Source organism: Peromyscus maniculatus, chromosome 7 (assembly GCF_049852395.1).
Source record: "Peromyscus maniculatus bairdii isolate BWxNUB_F1_BW_parent chromosome 7, HU_Pman_BW_mat_3.1, whole genome shotgun sequence".
Lineage (NCBI taxonomy): Eukaryota > Metazoa > Chordata > Mammalia > Rodentia > Cricetidae > Peromyscus > Peromyscus maniculatus.
Genome location: NC_134858.1, coordinates 73,646,483 through 73,664,737, shown reverse-complemented (window position 1 = coordinate 73,664,737; position 18,255 = coordinate 73,646,483). Strand labels below are relative to the sequence as shown.

Sequence of the window (18,255 nt, the reverse complement as noted above, 5' to 3'; positions counted from 1 at the left end):
CCTGTCTGAGGTTTAGGCCCTTGAAGATATCTAGATAATCTTGCTGGGCAGTCCAGATAATCCTGTTCAGCGGTTTGTGGTTCCCTGCTAAGCATCTAACCCAATGGTTTCAAATGTGGTTTCTCTCCCAAAGTCTAGACCAATAGTTTCAAAAAAATCACCTTGCACCATATCCCTTCTACCCAATCCAAAGTTGCCAATTCCTGGCTTGTGGTTTTTCCCTACAAAAACCCTCTACACCTGGACTTGTGGCCGCAGCCACATTTCCTTCCATCTGCCATGCAGTGGCCCACGTTGAACCTGAATAAAAGGACCCTTATGTGCTTGCATCAGAAACAGGCTCCTTGGTGGTCTCTGGGGGTTTCACGAAATGGGTACGACAAATACATAGATATGTATGGCATAGTCTCTGTATTTGAAAACCTTAGTAAAATGTCTCAAAGGTTGACACAGCAAATTATCACATTGGAAAGGAACAAAGTATGAATACTGCCATGAGAAGTTGTTAGATGACACTCAGTTCCCTGAGTGAGAAAGACCGTAAGACCAAGAAGCGTAGTAAGGAAAGGCAGGAACTGAAGACAGTATGGCTGACCCACGCACCTCCTATAGGTTCCACAGCCTTCTTAAAAAGCGCCACCTGCTGGAAACCAAGTGTTTAAACACATGAGCCTAGGGAGGCCATTTCATATTCAAACCACACCACCAGTGGAGCAAAAAGGATGATATCATTATGTGAACTATGTGTTGTACAGCAGTGTTTTCTAGGTTGAAACAGTCCCTCCAGGAAAGAGCAGGGATGCTCATGAGACTCGGGAAGTAAACAAACTTTATATGCATAAGAAAACTAACACTTCAAGACTGATGGGGGACCCTCCCCAAAGTTATAGTCACAGTAAGCAAGTAATGAGGCACACACACACACAAAGGAGATTCTTGAACTTGTTGAACTGTCTACAAGCCATGCAGAGAGTCCCAAAGTTGAAATTTTTATAAGCTGTTGCTTGTGTTGGGGTGGGCTTTACAGTGAGTGATGCAGCTGTAGTTGAGTCATTCCAGTTCCCATAAGTACTCCACCCATGTTCTTGGCAGTAATCTCATTATACTTCTTGGTCACCAAATTGGACTTTGGTATAATCATTATTTTAGCCTATTGAGCTTTCCCAATCTAGTGTGTGTGTGTGTGTGTGTGTGTGTTGTGGTGTGGTGTGGTGTGGTGTCTCTCCAGGAAAAATATCACACAAATTTCTAACAGAGCCATGTAGAGCAAGGAGAAAGTAGAAGCCTACATAACTAAGGAGACTATCAAATAATCCCTAGCAATTCATGTGGCAATTGATATCAACACCCACCTACTCCGTTGCTTGTCTGCCAAAAGTATGAGACAATTTCCCAATATTTTGGCAGTTCTGACTCTGAGGATGTGGAATATAAATACTGCCCTGAGTAATTATGGGGGTTTTGTTGTTTGTTTTGTCACTGTGACAGAGGCTAGAGTCATCTAAAAAGAGAGAATATCAGTTGAGAAAAATGCCCCCCATGGGGGTTAGCTTATAGTCAAGCCTATGGGGTATCTTCTTGAATGTTGTTTGATATGGATGGGCCCAACCCACTGTTCCATTCCTGGGCAGGTGGTTCTGGGGTCTCCAAGAAGGAAAACTGAGCAAGCCAGGAAGAGCAAGTCAACACACAGTGTAGCTCTACGATTTCAGTTCCTGCTTCCAGGTTCCTGCCTTGAGTTCCTGCCTTGGCTTCTCCTGATAATGGACAGTAACCCGTAAGCCAAGTAAGTCCACATTACTCTTGTTCATCATCTTTATCACAGCAATATCAAACAGACTAAGATGAATACTGAGCCTTGTGCTTGATATGTTTAATCAATGAAATTCTTATAAAATCCCAAGGCAAGTGACACTTACAACTCAGGAAAGGCTGTGTCAGGATGCAGAGCTCAGTGGATGCAGCACCATACAAGCACACCAATAGGAAGATACACAGTTTGGTGTTTGGTGATAAGTTGTCTTGTGGATAACATGGCAGTCCTTTTGAAAACAGCACAGCCTTCACATAAAACAGAATGTACGAGGACCTTTTATGAGCACCTCTCTCGAGGCTAACTCTAGAGTAAGACTGAGCCATGAGAAGGGGTAATAAAATTGATGATACTTAACATTTATTTATCATTTACTAAGTGCCAGGCACTTTGCCAAATACACAGCATATTTTTTTCATGAAATCTCTCCAATAGCTATATAAAGACTGTGTGTGTGTGTGTGTGTGTGTGTGTGTGTGTGTGTGTGTGTGTGTGCGCGCGCGCGCGCGTGCACATGTGTTTGGGTTTCTGTGTGTTATACAGGTGAAGGTAGTGACATTTAAAGGCACTAGATACATTAACAAGGCTGCATAGCATTGAGTAAAAACTAAGAACAAACTGCTGGTCTCCAGAGACTAAAACGTGATTCAATCAAAACCCCATGTACAGCAGACATGCACTGAGTCCGTTAAGCCTCATTGCTAGCTGCAGGGGGATTGTTTGCTGACCTTCTTCTCTTCTTTCAGCTGACTCCTTGTTTTTTATCTTCTTTGTGGCTATCCCCCAACGACTTCATGTTTTCACTTTTCTATTTATTTATTTTTTAACACAGCAGACTTCCTGGTCCTTTAGATCTTACAATCATCCTGTCCCTCTTCTGTGGTGTTCTCTGAGCATTAGGTGCAGCCCTGTGTTGTAGATGGATCCACTGGTACTGGGAACCACAGTCAGTTATTCTCTTGCATTTTGGCTTTCTGTAATGGTCTCTGTCTGCTGCAAAAAGAAGCTTCTTTGATGAGAGATGAGAGCTATACTCACAGGTGGGTGTAAGGATAAACATTTAAAGCAAAGTTAGGAATTATGTTGGTTTCATAATTGGCAGTAGAGAGTTCTCTGAAGTTGATCGACATACTAGCCCTGGGTAGTTGGCTAGGTTTCCTGTACCAGACGTGATAACTAAAAATAAATGAGACACACTACTGCACCTTTAGAGCTATCTTGCTATGCTCATTATTGTTGTGAGTCATAGGTGTCACGGTTCAGTGGGTATATTGGTTGTTTCCTTCCCTTGGCCTCTTCCATAGCATCTTCTGGTTCTGTAAAAGCTAGTTCTCTGGGAAGAGGCTTCCAGATCAGATCCAGCTTGACTCTTCTATGCCCTGTGTCTGAAACTCATGATGTCTTCAGCAATAGGGAATTACTTTCAAATTCTGAAAGGCAACCAAGGGCAACAGAAATAGACTATATTGTTCTGGGAGTCTCTTGGACTTCTCTGACCAAGAGACAGCTGAACTGTGTTCCATTGTGTGTATGTTCCACATTATCATATTTCATTCATCACTTGAAAGATATTTGGGTTTTTTCCATTTTCTAGAGCAATGAGAAACATGACTGAGTACTGTGGGGTAAAATGTTGTATTCTTTGGTCTTATGTCAAGGAATGGTATACAGATCATATGGTAGATTTATTTTTAGCTTTCTGAGAATTCTACATACTGATTACCAGAGTGGCTGGAATCCTACTAACGGTGAATGAGGGTTTCCCTTTCCCCACATCCTTGCCAGCATTTCCTATCATTTGTTTCGTTGATTTTAACCATTCTAACTGGGGTAAGAGGAAATATCAAACTTGTTTTGATTTGCATTTCCCTAATTGCTAGGGATGATGAACCATGTTTTGAGGTATTTCTTTAGCCATATTTTATTTCTTCTCTTCAGGACCAGACTGTTTATTAAATGGGTAATTTGTTTTTGTTTTTGTTTTTTTTCCTTGACATTTTTTGAGTTCATCATGCATTCAGCATCTTAACAATCCTCTGTCAAATGAACAGCTGGCAAAGATCCTCTCCCATTTTGTGGGTTTTCTCTTCACTCAATTGACTCTATCCTTAGTGGTACAAAAGCTTTTTAGCTTTATGAGGTCCTACTTGTCTGACCTAAATTGCTGGGCAATGGAGTCCTAGTCAGCTCTGCCTACACCTGTATCTTGTAGGATACCTCCTGAGTTTTCTTCTGTTTCAGCACTTTTAAGCTTTACATTGGGGTCTTTAATCCATTTGGAGACATTTTTTGCAAAGTGATAGACATGGATCTAATATTATGATTCTACTTATGAACATATATTCTGATTGGGAAGAAAGACAACTAGGAAAATAAACAAGTTAAAAATTTACAATAAAAGTTTGGTAAGTTGTTGAAATATTCTGGGGTGGGCAAGCCTTCTGTGGGGCCTTCCTTCTTCAGGTAAGGGGCTGCAAAGTGCCTAATCCCAGGCTCAGTAATGAGATACAGGCATTTCCCAATCAGTGCCCTACTATTTGAACCAAGGCAAGGGAGAAGTGAAACCATGGGTTACCGCCACCCTCTGTACCTCTGCTCAGATCTGTTCAGGGCTTTTGCGCTGACCGCACACACCAAGTTTAGCATTCAACAAGGACTCAGCAACTTGTAACTGCATGAATGGATGGTTGGCATGTGGCATGCCCACCATGTTGGTGAACAGAAGCTTAAAGATGTCAAGACGTCTCTTGCCAGTCCAGTTTAGGTGAGTGAGTCTAAGGATTTACTTTGGATTGCATCATGAAGTTGATGCTGAGCTCTTAGTTACAAGGGGCCAGTCATGTCTAGGCAGAGCAGTATACCTAGAGAAGATGCTAAAAGAATCTGATCGTGAGATCCAGGACAGGCACCAAAGCTACATGGAGAAACCCTGTCTTGAAAAAACAAAAGAAGGAGAAGGAGGAGGAGGAAGAGGAGGAGGAGGAGGAAGAGGAGGAGGAGGAGAAGAAGGAGAAGGGGGAGGAGGAGGAGGAGGAGGAGGAAGAGGAGGAGGAGGAGGAGGAGGAGGAGGAGGAGGAGGAGGAGGAGGAGAAGAAGAAGAAGAAGAAGAAGAAGAAGAAGAAGAAGAAGAAGAAGAAGAAGAAGAAGAAGAAGAAGAACCTGATCATTCAGGGGCAGTTTGCATCTGGAGGGCAGCCATTTCAATTTCCAGGTTCTGCATTTCTTTACAATGAACTGTGCATAGACCCATGAATAGTTACAAGAAAGGAGAGAGTTTATTATAGGAGAAATATGGAGGAGCTTGGAAGTGTTCCAGACCTCCTCCCTGTATCTTAGTTCTAAGATAACAGAAGGAAGAGATGGGGTGGTGAGCCTACACAACCTCTTATGGGTAACTTGCATAGTACCTGCCTGTTCAAGTTCTTACAACACTGCCTTTTTTTCCCCTGACCGTGCTCCCTCGATTGAATGTAGCCCACACAACTAAGAGCTTCTGGTCCTTCTGTGTTGCTGCCAATCCTATCCCCTCCTCCACTTTGTTCCTTATGTTTTTTACATTAGATAGCACTCGGCCATCTTGTTTGAGGAGCAGGCCAAGGACATAGGTTAGAGTGCAACGCTTGATGAGGAAAGTGCTATAAAGTATTTCAACACGAAACTTCTGATGTTTATCAGACACCAAAGTGACCTGAAACAAACAGAATAGCCAAGTACTTACCAACTTAACTGCACAGGTCTTGTTAAAATGCAAGTTGTGATGTAGTAGGTCTGCCTTTCTTAAAAAAAAAAAAAAAAAAAAAAAAAAGAACCTGGGGATCATCATTCTGCTGGGCTTGAACCCATGATACGCACTACAGATGAAGGTAATTGTCTTTTGAGTCTGAAGTTAAAGACACAGGACAAAAAGAGGAAGCCAAAAGGCAGTTGAAGTAAGGAAGACTGAGCCGAGGAGGATGGAGGACACAGAGGGAGAACTATGTAAGAAAAAAAGTACTTAGAGCAAGTGGGACTGTGCCATTGGCGGTGTGGTAAAAAATGGAGTGAGAACAGATATGTGAACTTGGATTTGGCTCAAGATAACTACAGGAGACCATCAGTAGAACAAGTTAAGTGCTGATGCCCTGATGTCACACATCCACCACACAGCAACTGTAGAGTGTCACCATTCTTCGTGATCCTTCACTGTACAGCCACCACCAGTGTCTGCTGGGCTTTTGCTACTGCCTGCAGGGTCCCCTGCCTATGGACTTGTCCAACAAATTCAAGGCCAGACCAGGATGTTTTTAAGCCAAACTCGTGGACCAATAATACCAGCTTCCCTGACTTTGTTCAAAGTGACCAACCCTAAGTCAAGACAAGAAGACCACCACAGAGACCCGTAAAAGCCCCATCCCTCAAGGGAAGACCTGCCTCTGGCTTCTTGAGCGCCCCCTGTGCTTTGCAGAGTCACTTTTCTGTGTGGTTGGTGTATGTGTGTTTCCTGACCCCTAAGGAAAGCCTTTTTCTGTGTCTGATCCTGTCTGCTGTGTTTACGAATTTCCCTACTGTTCCCTGGTGACATTCCCCTTACCTTTTAATTTTGTAACTAGCAATAAATAAATAAATAAACAAAATGAACCTGATGAAGACCTCCTAGATGTGGATAATGCTACCATATTGAAGTCATCATCACTGAAATAAAAAATTATTCCCTTTTCCTTCTGTCTCAGAGTAGTTGGATGCAGGCTTATTCCTTGGGCTTATATTGTCTCACCTCTCTTTCTCACCATAGCGTATATTTCAGTCAGAACCTCTTCTCTGCCTGCTCCCAGATGTGTGTTTAGTCTGTCTTCCTGGTCTAGTCCTCTAAGAACAAACGCCTTTGGGAAGGGCCTGTCATGGTCCTCTGCTCAATAAAACATGAGAGGATGTCTGGAAGGGTGGAAGTGTATGCCATACTCTAAAGATTAAAAAAAAAAAAATCACAGGAAAAGGAAAAGGCTGTGTACATACTGAGAGCTATGTGGATGCAAGGCTGGAGGCGTGGCAATGAGCCTGCCCTCCCAGGAGCTAGTATCAAAAGGTGGCCTACACCGCAGGATGGAAAAGGTACTTGCAGCATGAATGAGCTGCTGATGGTAGAGAACCAAATTCTGAATATTTGTCAGATAAATGGGTTTCAAAACTTATTGTTTCCGGTTTTTCTGCTTGCCTACAGTTTTTTTTTTATTTTGTTCTTCTCTCATATATTACATCCTGACTTTGCCTACAGTTTAAAATATCCTACTGATGTGGCACATTGATAATATTTTTATACTGTTTATAATATTTATATCTTTCATAATTTTATACCATTTATATTTAATACTGTTATAATTATAAAAGTATAGTATTTTTGTCTATAAGGTATTTATTGGCAAAAATTAGATTGTTTTATCTTTCTCTCCTCCTTCTTTGTCTTTTCTCACTCTGTCCCTCTCCTGACTATTTTCTGTGACCCTCCTCACATGTCATTCTTCCCCATCTTTCCCTCTCTCTCTTCACTTTTGGGCCTACATCACTTAGGCACAAAATCTATATCTTCCAGTCCATGAGAGCAAAGTGAACATGGATATTTACTGGAATCTTCCTTGTCTATTATTTTAGTTCATATTTGTTTCTGGTTCTGAGTCTTTAGTTTTCTTTATTGACAAATTTGAAAGGGATAATATTTATGAATTATTTACTCAATGCTGAATCCTTTGACTCATATTGAGAATTACTCATTTAGATGATAGAGTATGCAAAATTATCAAAATTAAGAGCATACATGTGGAAATTAAGAGCCATATACATACAACTAAGAAATTTTTATTAAACTTTATAGTAAATAGAATGCTAAAAATGTAAAGAGAACATTGAATTTGCTAGAAAATTACCACCAGATTAAATTTGTTTGCTTTGAGTTCATGAATGTAAGATTTACAAAATTTTCATTTTCAGAATGCATAATTCTTTCTGCTTGCTGGTATATTGAGTAGGAAGAACAAATTCAGATCCTTACACATCCTAGGTAAAGCTATCTACTACTTAGTGATAGTCCCACCCAGAAGCTACAGAGTCCTTCGAAAATACTTGGCTATCACAGAACAGCAACATATGTATATGATAAAACATACTTCAAGTTCCAGGACACAGAATAGATATTTTCCTTAACTTACGAATAGATGTGAAGAAAGATTATTTTCATTCACATTCCAATAAAACTTATATTTGCTTTGTCATTCTTAAGCCTTTCTAGGTAGAATCAAGCAAAGGTCTCAAAATACATGTGGGTGAGCTTTTTGTTTTTTCGATGGGTCCTGCAATGATTGAAAAGTTTCCTGGTTAGCTGAAATATGTTGGGAGAATTCTTCCTAGGGAGAGAAGGGAACAACAAAACATGAACTAGTTTGTGTCAAGTGTAATTAGATAATGTCAAGGTAGTAAGGGAAGCGAGCAGATAACACTGAGGTAGGTACCATGTAACTGTAACACTGTATTTAAGGTTAAAGTTTACCCTGTCCTTGAAAGAACTTAGAGCTTCACTTCAAAACAACGATGCTGGCCACTGATTTTATAAGTAGTTTGCATAAGAAGATATTTCCCCAAATATCTCAAAACTAGCACTCCACGACTCTGAGAGAGAAAAATCAATTTCCCCAGAAATTGGAGGAATGAGCACATTTGTTGCAGCTGCTTTTGAGTGCCCTGGTGTCTTAGTTAGGGTTTCTGTTGCTGTGAAGAGATGCCATGACCATGGCAACTCTTATAAAGGAAAGCATTTCATTGGGTGGCTTACAGTTTCAGGGGTTTAGTCCATTGTCATCATGGTGCAAAATGGTGGCATGCAGGCAGACATGGTGCTGGAGAGTCCTACATCTTGACCCACAGGCAACAAGAAGTGGTCTGAGACACTGGGCATGGCTTGAGCATATATGAGACCTCAAAGCCTGCCTCCACAGTGGCACCCTCTCCAACAAGGCCATACCTACTCCAACAAAGCCACACCTCCTAAGAGTACCAGTCCCAAGGAGCCTATGGGGGCAATTACAGTTAAACTACCACACCTAGTGTTCGAGTGAGACCTGCAGGAAGATGGTACTTGAGGTAAATCCACAATTGGCTGCAACTTTGCTGCCTCTGCTTCATCCATATTCCAACCTGAACTCCCACGCACAGAATTGCTTTCAGTCCTCTGGAAGAAAAGCAGGCTGTCACAGAACCTACTGAAGAATCCTGTTACAAGCTGACAAGTTGGAGTCATCCGTGCAAATTTAGATTTCTTTGTAAACCCGTATGTTTCCACTCTAACTTTTTCCTACTGTGTACCTTTAATGATATTTTGGTTCTAATCAATGTTCCTGGAATATTTTCATTTCAACATCTCTACTGTTTTCTAGGATGTCTGTGATATTTTATGTTAATAATGTTTTACCTGCATATATGCCTATCTACAGCTTCCCTAACTAGTACATGCAGAGGCAAGAAGAAGTCAAGATCCCCTGAAACTGGGGTTAAAATGGTATTTAATCACCATGTGGGTGCTGGGAATCGAACGCACGTCCTCTGGAAGGAAAGCCAGTGCTTTCAACCACTGGACCATCTCCAGGCCTTGATCTTTGATGTATTAATTTTTGTTATCCCTGACAAAATTTTTTTGGCACAACAGATAGTATTTCTACCACTTCAACTTTAAAATAAACATCCTAAAGTCAAACAAAAATAAACAGATCTAGGGTACAGAAAGTCAATGGAAACAGAATTTTCACCAGTTAGAAATTATATTCACATTTTAAAAAAATCACAACAGCATTTCCTTGTGCAATTCAGAAGTGAACTAGATATTGTGGAAATAGACTGTGGTGTCTACATCAGCCTACTGTCATTACTGTTCCTTAGACACCAGGACAAAAGCTATACCTTATAGTTTCTCTATATTTAAATACTACTGTGGATTTTTTTTTCTACAGTTAATGTAATTATAAAACACAGCAAACTGGACGCATGGAACAAACATGGGAGGTATGATGTGTTTTCAGGATATGGCATCTGGCCATTGACCACAGCATCTTGGAGCACAGTAAAGTCATTGAAATAGTTAACAGATGTGAGCCGTACTTGAAATATAAAAGTTCTATTGCTAAACATTATGTAGGGTCAGGCGAAAATTTGGCTCTTGGTCCATAACTTAACAAACTTGGCAAATGGAAAGTCGGGATCCAGAGGCAGAAAACACAACATCAGGGCCACACACTCTGCATTGTGTCAAAGCTCGTAAACTACTAACAATATGTACCCTGTGGTAAGGAGGCTTGATGAAGTATTAACACAGTACTCGATACTTAGAGAAATCTGAAGTCAATTTTCACATCTACTAAGGTAAAAACTAAATGCTTTCTGTAAGAGCAAATGAACAGGCTCTGTCCACATCCAGAAGGACATCCACCAGTGTTAATTCCCAGCTTGCAATTCAACCGAAGGCTGGTATTGCCTTCCATCTACTTCATGGTCTACCCAGTGATAATCTTTCATAGCATCTCTTCTTTCCCAGTTCCCCCTTTTTTTTTTTAAATTAACTTCCACTTCAGAATGAGTTGGCATTAATGATTCTGCAATGAATTGGAACTGAAATGGATCTTTTAACTCTTAAACCATAAGTTCATTCAAGTCGAGCTTTGAAGGTGGCTTGTGCAACTTTAGAGTTTGTGGTTTTATTCACTGCCTTGCAAATAAAGTCACCAGCTTCCATCACTTTGTAGAGATTCACACCCTGGCAAGGAAAAGAAAAAGACACTGAATGAGATGGGGAATTAGGGTAAAAAGGAAAAATGATAAAGCAAATTCTTTTTTACTCACTAGTAGGTGCTTAGCTGTTTAAAATTATGAAGTATTGTTTTGATCATTATCAATTCAGGCTCAACATTTATTTCCATAAAGTATTTAGGCAGTGTTTTAGATTTCTACACTTTATTAAAACATAATATGGAGGAGACTCCTCCAAATAACAGTATAATTCACAAATATCTCTTATGTTTAAGAAGGACAATGGTAGAATTTGAAAACAGTCCATAAAGTATCAGGAAAGAGGAAATAAAACAATAATGGATTGGAGACGTTTATACTTAGATACTTAATTGGGAAGATAATGTCTTTATTATATATGAAGAAACAAACTGGATACATTTATATGGATTTTAGGAAAGATGATTGCTTTTATTCTCTTTTTTATTCTCTTTTTTCTTTCTTTCTTTTTTTTAACAATATACAGCATCAGAATTGTGACATGATGTGAAATGGAGATCTGCAAGTCAGAGAAAATTAGCAGTATTTTGTATACATTTTTTTATATAATGGCACCTTCTGTGCCTAACATTTATCTGAAAGGATAAATAAAAGCAGCCAAGGTTTGGGAAAATCCCTGACTGACAGATCACAGATGGTATGAAGGCCAAGTTCAGGGCATAGTCCTCATCTGTGGGCCTTAGTAACAACAGTATTTTGCCCAGTGCTTTTGTTGTGACTGGAAGGACACATATATGAAAATGTCCACTGTACATTTGCCTTCATGTAGCATCTCACATGCTTTTACATCCTTCTTCAACATGAACTAGAAACAGTGATAACTAACAATTAAAATTAATCTTTGCCAGTAAACTGCTAGTAGCTATTTTTAGTATGTATGGAAATCTGATTTCCTCCTAAAATGGACAAGAATGAAAATTCACAAAGCTTTTCATAACATGTTCATTTTAATTTTTCTTTCTAGGAATGTTTCAGAACACTCTTTTTTATTTCTCTTTTTAATAATGGTCAAGAAAATGTTTTGTAAAATGATTATTTTAAACAGTTTTTATTTTCTTTTACATTATGAACATGGTTTCAGGGTAGCAGCATTCTTTTTTATTTGAGAAATTTGTTTTTGTCATGGAACATCTGAGTCTACATTTTAATTTAAATTCTTAATACAATGATATCTAAATAGTTTCATATGTCTTACATTTCTGAATTAAATCCACCAAGGGTTTGATGGAATATTTCAGTCTTTAATGTTCTTCTAAACTTTGTAAGAATTTCATTTCTAACAATTTATGCATAGGATATGCTAATATTATCTCAAGAAAGAATTTTGTTTTGATCTTTCTCTATAATTTCACCTAATTAGCTGATGTGAATATAAAAAATACTGTATTTAATCTTAAATCATTTATCAGATGTCTAGAAAGTAATATGATATATTGTGAGGTTTCACATAGGTTGCATACTATTTTGTCCTCATGAAGCTTATGTGTATACAGACAATTAGAGACTCACAAATATAAATTTCTGTACTATACTTAAGTGCATGGAGAGAGATATGTCCACCTGACTAAAAGGACCAAGCAACTCATGAGGAAAGAGTAGAAACAATGTGCCAGGGAAGAGGCTGTGAAGGTATAATCATGGTGCGTGTGGTGACAGGAGGAAGAAGCTACAAGGGGCGCTGTAGGCAAAGAACATCAACACAAAAGACCTAAAAGAAACAGCACAGTTTGTGAAGGATGAGAAGAGCCACAGGGCATGTGGGTAGCAATGATCAAACTTGTCCCAGAGAGCATTTATGATGGAGAAGGTGCCAACAGGCCAGAGTGTGTTACACAGTAAACCTTGTTTTGGAGGAAATACAAGCTCACTGGGAGTTGCTGAAGCAGAAGCATAGTATGTGCATCCTTGCAGTACAGAAAAAAAAAATCTTGTGGTAGTGATGAACTCAAATGCAAGTCTGGAACCACAATTAGTGCAGGGGATGAGCACTCTACAAAGAGCTATGGTTCTATGATTATTACTATTGCTCTTGGTAAGTAACTGGGACTGTGGTTTGTAGTGACTGTAGTGTTCCTTAGTGTTAAAATCCTCCTCAACCTAAGGGTGAGATTTGATTTTCTGGAATTTGGCATTGAAACCTAAAGTTACAGGAAACATTTAACACTGGTTGTTAATTAAACTTAATTCATTCATTTAAGTTCTAAGAAAGGATCCATTTTTCTTCATTTTCAGTCACTGTCTTCTAAAACAATGATTAGGTCACTGTGTAAGCAAACCAGTATTTTCCTACAGAGAAGATAAGTAATAGATTTTGTGGTTTATAGACAACAGCTGTTAGTCTTTGGTGCCAGGTAAACTCTCAATGAATATTTATTGAGCATCTGTATGTTACAGACACTGAGTAAGAATAAGCTATAATGACTGCATTTTGACTGTCCAGGAAGCTAGAAGAATAAACAATATCATGATACAACTTTTGGGGGCATGAACAAATAAAAACACAAAATTCCAGGGAAGCAACAAGGTCCTTATAGCTTTGCCTGGTATAGACAGAGTGATGCTAGGAATGGACCAGTTGGCGGTACCTCACTTTCTAGATGAAATAAGGTATGAGGTAAAAAACCGCTCAGAATTACATGAAAGCATAAATAAAGGGAAGCAGTGAAGAACAGAACAGAGTAATAGGTGAGCTGGATGCCACGGGAGAATTGGTGTAATTACGGTGAGACTGGAGAGGAAGAAGGGGGGAGGGTATGTTGTAAGCTAACTGATGCTTTTATGGGTTGGCTGTGCAATAATCTCAGAATAGTCTTCTTGCCTTTCATGGTTTTCCATAAAACAGAATCTTCACTGTGCTGACAGATTTTGTTACTAAAGAAAAGAAAGAAAGCTCAGAGTTGGCTTCAGCAGAGTTAGCTCACAAGACGTACCATTTTAGGTACCTAGAAAGAGGCTATTCTTGCCACCTGTGTCTTACATCTCACGTTCAGTTAAACTTTGCCCTTCCACTGGCCATTTGCAAAGTGTCAGGAGCCCCAGGCTAACATAATAATCCCAGCCTGACTGAGGATCTCGGTTTCTCTGAGGAGCCAAAAGCAAAACTACAGAGCATTGTAATCACAAAGACAGGAGCTCTCACACAGTAAGTATGCAAAGGCAAAGCAGATAATAGATGGAAAATTATTTTGGAGTCCATAAAACTTTATAACAGGGAATGAGGACGCTATTGGTGACTGAGCTCTAGCAATAAGCACCTACAAAGTCTCTGAAACCCGTTCACTGTATTTTCCTTCCGTACATTCCAGTAAATAGCAATGAGGTAAAAGTTTGACCTGAGTTGCTTTTCAGCTTTGAGGAAGTATTCCTGTCTGAACCTGAAAAGAAAGCATGGATATTAAAAAACATGGTAAAAAGAACTTACTGTATTGAGCCCCATGCCATTAAGCATATATATCAAATCCTCGGTGGCTACATTCCCAGAAGCACCTTTTGCATAAGGACAGCCACCTAATCCGGATACAGCCGAGTCCACCACATTAACTCCCATCTGAAAAATAAACCACAACACCTAAGGCATGTGCACGTGTGGAATATGAATCATCCACTTCCATTTAGCCTGTCATGAAGACCCAGCAAGCAAACTTTGAACCTGTTACCTTAACATAGTCGCTGTTCACTTGATGCTAGAATAGTCCCTGGGGAACCAGTTCCTTTTCTGACTAAGTTCATCTCCTAGACCAACAAACACTCTGCTAAAAAGACCTTTGCAGCTGGGCCAGTCTTATACCAAAATTTAAAAGGTAGGGTTTTGTATGTTTGTTCTCTCTAACAGCACAGCTGGTAGAGACAGAGCTTGAAGTAAGGTCAATTCATTTCTGGTTTTGGATATTCTCTAATTTCTTTAAAACATTGCAGGAATAACACAAAGCATTTGCAATACTACTGCTCAAAACCAAAGTCACAGAAGACTGGAACTTGTGTATGGTAGTGAGGGGTGAGGCTAACATCTGCAGTGGGCTGTGTGGGCTCAATTTATCTATCCAATTCACCCAACACTATTTTGCACACACAACTCTGTTCCTCTGGAAGCAAAAGGTATTTAAGAGGCAAGGTGTTCCTCTCTAACTACAGCAGTTCACAGTCACTGAGCCCACTCTAACTGATACATGTCCGTTTTAAATGTTTTGTGTGCATGGCTCACAACTCTCACCAAAACCCACACAAAGATTCTCTCATACTACTCCCACATCACAGGGAGGAACCTCAAGTAGAACAGGTTCAGAAAACTTGTACAAGTGCCTGGTCTGGTGGAGAATTCTATCCCCAGAGAACACCCACTCTGCCTCTATCCACAGCCTCTGGAAGCTGAACATTAGTATAGATTGAGTGTTTGGACTTGGGGATGCAGAGGACAAAGAGCTTCTTTGCTGAGACCATGGAAGATAAAAGCACAATGATATCAAGGAAAGTCCTGGGTATCGGCTGTTGATAATATAAAAAGGAAGCTGGGTGTGCCATTCATCTGGGAAAGCTGTCAACTCAATAATCGAGGGGCTACGTAAATACTTAATCAATTCTTTGCTCTTTATACTTGGCAGCTAATCTATTTAGTGGAATTTAACACAACATCCAAAGAGACAGAAGTTCCAATAGTCCTCACTACTGAGTACCCATTAGAATTATCTATGGTCCCTTAAAAAGTACTATTGGCCAGTGGTGCGTGAGCTGGCCTTTTGGAGACTAGCTATGGGGGACACCTTGCACAGCCTTGATGCAGGGGGAGGGCTTGGACCCACCTCAACTGAATGTACCAGGCTCTGCTGACTCCCCACGGGAGGTCTTACCTTTAAAGAGGAGGGACTTGGGGGTGGGTTGGGGGAGAAGGTTGGGAGAGGCAGGAAGAGGGAAGAGAGGGGATCTGTGATTGGTATGTAAATAAATAAAAAATTCTTAATAAATAAATGAAAAGTACTAGTAGCTAGCCCTCCCGCCCGAATTAGTTAAACAATTTGTACACACATAAAAAACATTATATGGTACCCCATAAGTATCAATTTTATGCACCTGTTAAAAATGGAAACAAGAAATAAATTACATTCTTTTACTTCTAAAAAAGTTATTGCAGATATTCCTAGTCAAAATTTGGAAGTGGTGATACCAAACATGTTGACAAGCAGAAAACAGACTAAGAAGCATTATTTATTTTAATTAAGTGTTTATTATAAAGAGGGAATGCATTTAGAGTTCATAACTAAAATCTTATCATTATATATATTTGAAAACAATGCACAGACCACCTATATTTACTTCAGAGAGATTATCAGCATTAGAGGATGTCCTGTCTCTCATTAAACACAAGCTTGGCTTAGGAGAAGTGCTTAATGGGCGGGTATGTACAAGGACATGCGTGCGTGCGTGTGTGTGTGTGTGTGTGTGTGTTTAGGTTGTGTGTGAAGTACACACCACAGCTTTTGTGAAACTACAATAAAAACAAAGCATTTGCCTTTTTATTTATCTCAGAAGCAATGTCCATCTTGAGATGAACAGCCACATGGTGGCAGTGTAACCTTAGAATCCCCAGGTTCACGTCCAGTGTTCATAACCCACTGGGTCCCAGTGAGAGAGGACAGCTAATATGTAAAACAATCCATCAAGTGAACAACTTTCATACATTTAAAACAAATATAAGAACAACAAGACTGAAGGATGCATGAAGCCACAGTTAAAATATCCTTTGTGTGCTTGGTTACTTCCTCCTTTGACTTGAAATATTTAGTAACCGAAACTATGATTCCAGTAACTAAACATAAACTCCCAGCAATCATGGAACTTAGCATTAGAAACAAAAATTATGAAGTTTTGTGTCCTGCGTGCCAAGAAGTAACTTACCATAATCAAACAACATGCCAGGCCTCAAACACAAAATAAAGCAAAGCAAACAACAGGAACACTCAGTTGAAATGTCCTTCCTCATTTACTCTCTCTCTCTCTTACTAATCAATAAATCAACCCCTTGACTTCAGTGGTGTTTTCCACCTGCTTGAGCTCTGTACATCTGTGTAAAATTCGTATTAATTGCCATCTCTAGAAAGTAATAAATTAGACATAGATATATTATAAGCATATTGGGTCTTTTCTACAACAGTGGGTGAATTCTGAGGCATGCTAATTTTACACAACACTCACATTCTGCAGACATGCCAAGTAAATAAAGGTTATTTTGACATGCTGCTTAGAAATAATCCCCAATCAATAAATAAGTGTGTTTACATAATGGAAATAAAACAAATCCTTTTGAAAAATTAAAAAAGCGCCCTATCCTGTTTTCAAAATATCCCATGCAGTCTAAGCTTTAGGTATTGAAGTTACTAAAGTCTCAGGAACACTTAACATTTGGTAATGTTAATTTTTTGAAAAATCATCTATTATTTTGCTCTCTAAGAACTTTCTTTAAAAATCTGCAAAGATGTTAGATTTAAAGTAGCAGTTCGGATATTTAAAATTATTCCCTTTGGAATTAAAATTACTCAGGGGTAAATGTCCATACAGAATAAAACAAAACTGTACTCATTGGGCCAGGAGAGATGGCTCAGTGGTGAAGGTCCTCTTCCAGAGCACATGAGTTTGGACCCAGGATCCATGTTGGTTGGCTCACAGCTCCCGGTAACTCCATCCCCAATGAATCTGACACCTTTTCCTGGCCTCAGGGGGCACAGATGTAACATACATACACATACACACATCAAAAATTTTAAATTAAAAAAAGTTACCATCATTTTATGGTAAATTTGACTCCTTATCATAGCCAGTGTTCTGTCTAGTGAAGGACTGCAGTCACCAGTATTATTATTTCTATTTACTAAGCCAGGCATCACTAATGGATCACAGCATCCTTTTCTGTAAGCCCAGATCTTGCCAAGAAATGCTTCTCAACTGAAAACTTAAATTGCTACTCCATGTTGAACTATGGTACCCCAGAGGACTCCCACTTGCCATGTAAATATATTGTGAAGATGATATCATGCTATGAGAACCACAGATGACGAACAGTTGACACCCATGAATAATGCTACCTGTTTTGGATGCTAATGATGTGTCAAAACCAGTGTATCAGCCATTCTATGTCTATTCATGCATGTATGTATCTGCATTCAGAAATGAATACGGTCATTACTAAAGCTTTCATATAACAGACCTCGTCTTTGAAATAGAATTTCTTAAACTCCTTCCTCTTTTGCTTTAGAAATGAGTCAGGTTATATCATAGCTTCACGTGGTATAGTCATATTGAAATAGAAATTAAAGAAGTGTGATTAGGTGGAAAAAATGTATAACAAGGAAATTTTCATTTCGATAAGACTGAGAAAATAGCAAAGGTGTTAACAAATATTTATGAAAGCTTATTTTTCACAGGGATTGTCAGCTTCACAATGGAAAAAACTCCACAACACCAGTGTGAAGTAACTAATACTACATGTCCATTTGATGGGTGAGAAAACTTGAGGCTCACAGAAAGCAAGTGATATGTACCACTTCACACGTTTGATATGAAATCAACTAAGGAAGGGCCAGTTATACACTGGGGCTGATAGTACTAGTTCATATTTAACATGAACTAAGTGGCAGATCCTGACAAACACT

At 39.3% G+C, this 18,255-nt stretch overlaps 1 protein-coding gene across 2 annotated transcripts in view; it reads right to left on the bottom strand.

Moving 5' to 3' along the window:
• Positions 1–8,112: 8,112 nt before the first annotated feature.
• Positions 8,113–18,255, bottom strand: part of Hmgcll1 (3-hydroxy-3-methylglutaryl-CoA lyase like 1) — a 122,636-nt gene continuing 112,493 nt past the window's right edge. For both annotated transcript variants that reach the window (XM_006973739.4, XM_042281282.2), the window contains exons 8-9: positions 14,037–14,162; positions 8,113–10,583 (exon numbers count right to left, since the gene is read on the bottom strand). In XM_006973739.4, the coding sequence (XP_006973801.1) occupies positions 10,473–10,583; positions 14,037–14,162 (237 nt within the window). In that variant the 3' untranslated portion in view covers positions 8,113–10,472. The remainder of the gene's footprint in view (positions 10,584–14,036; positions 14,163–18,255) is intronic.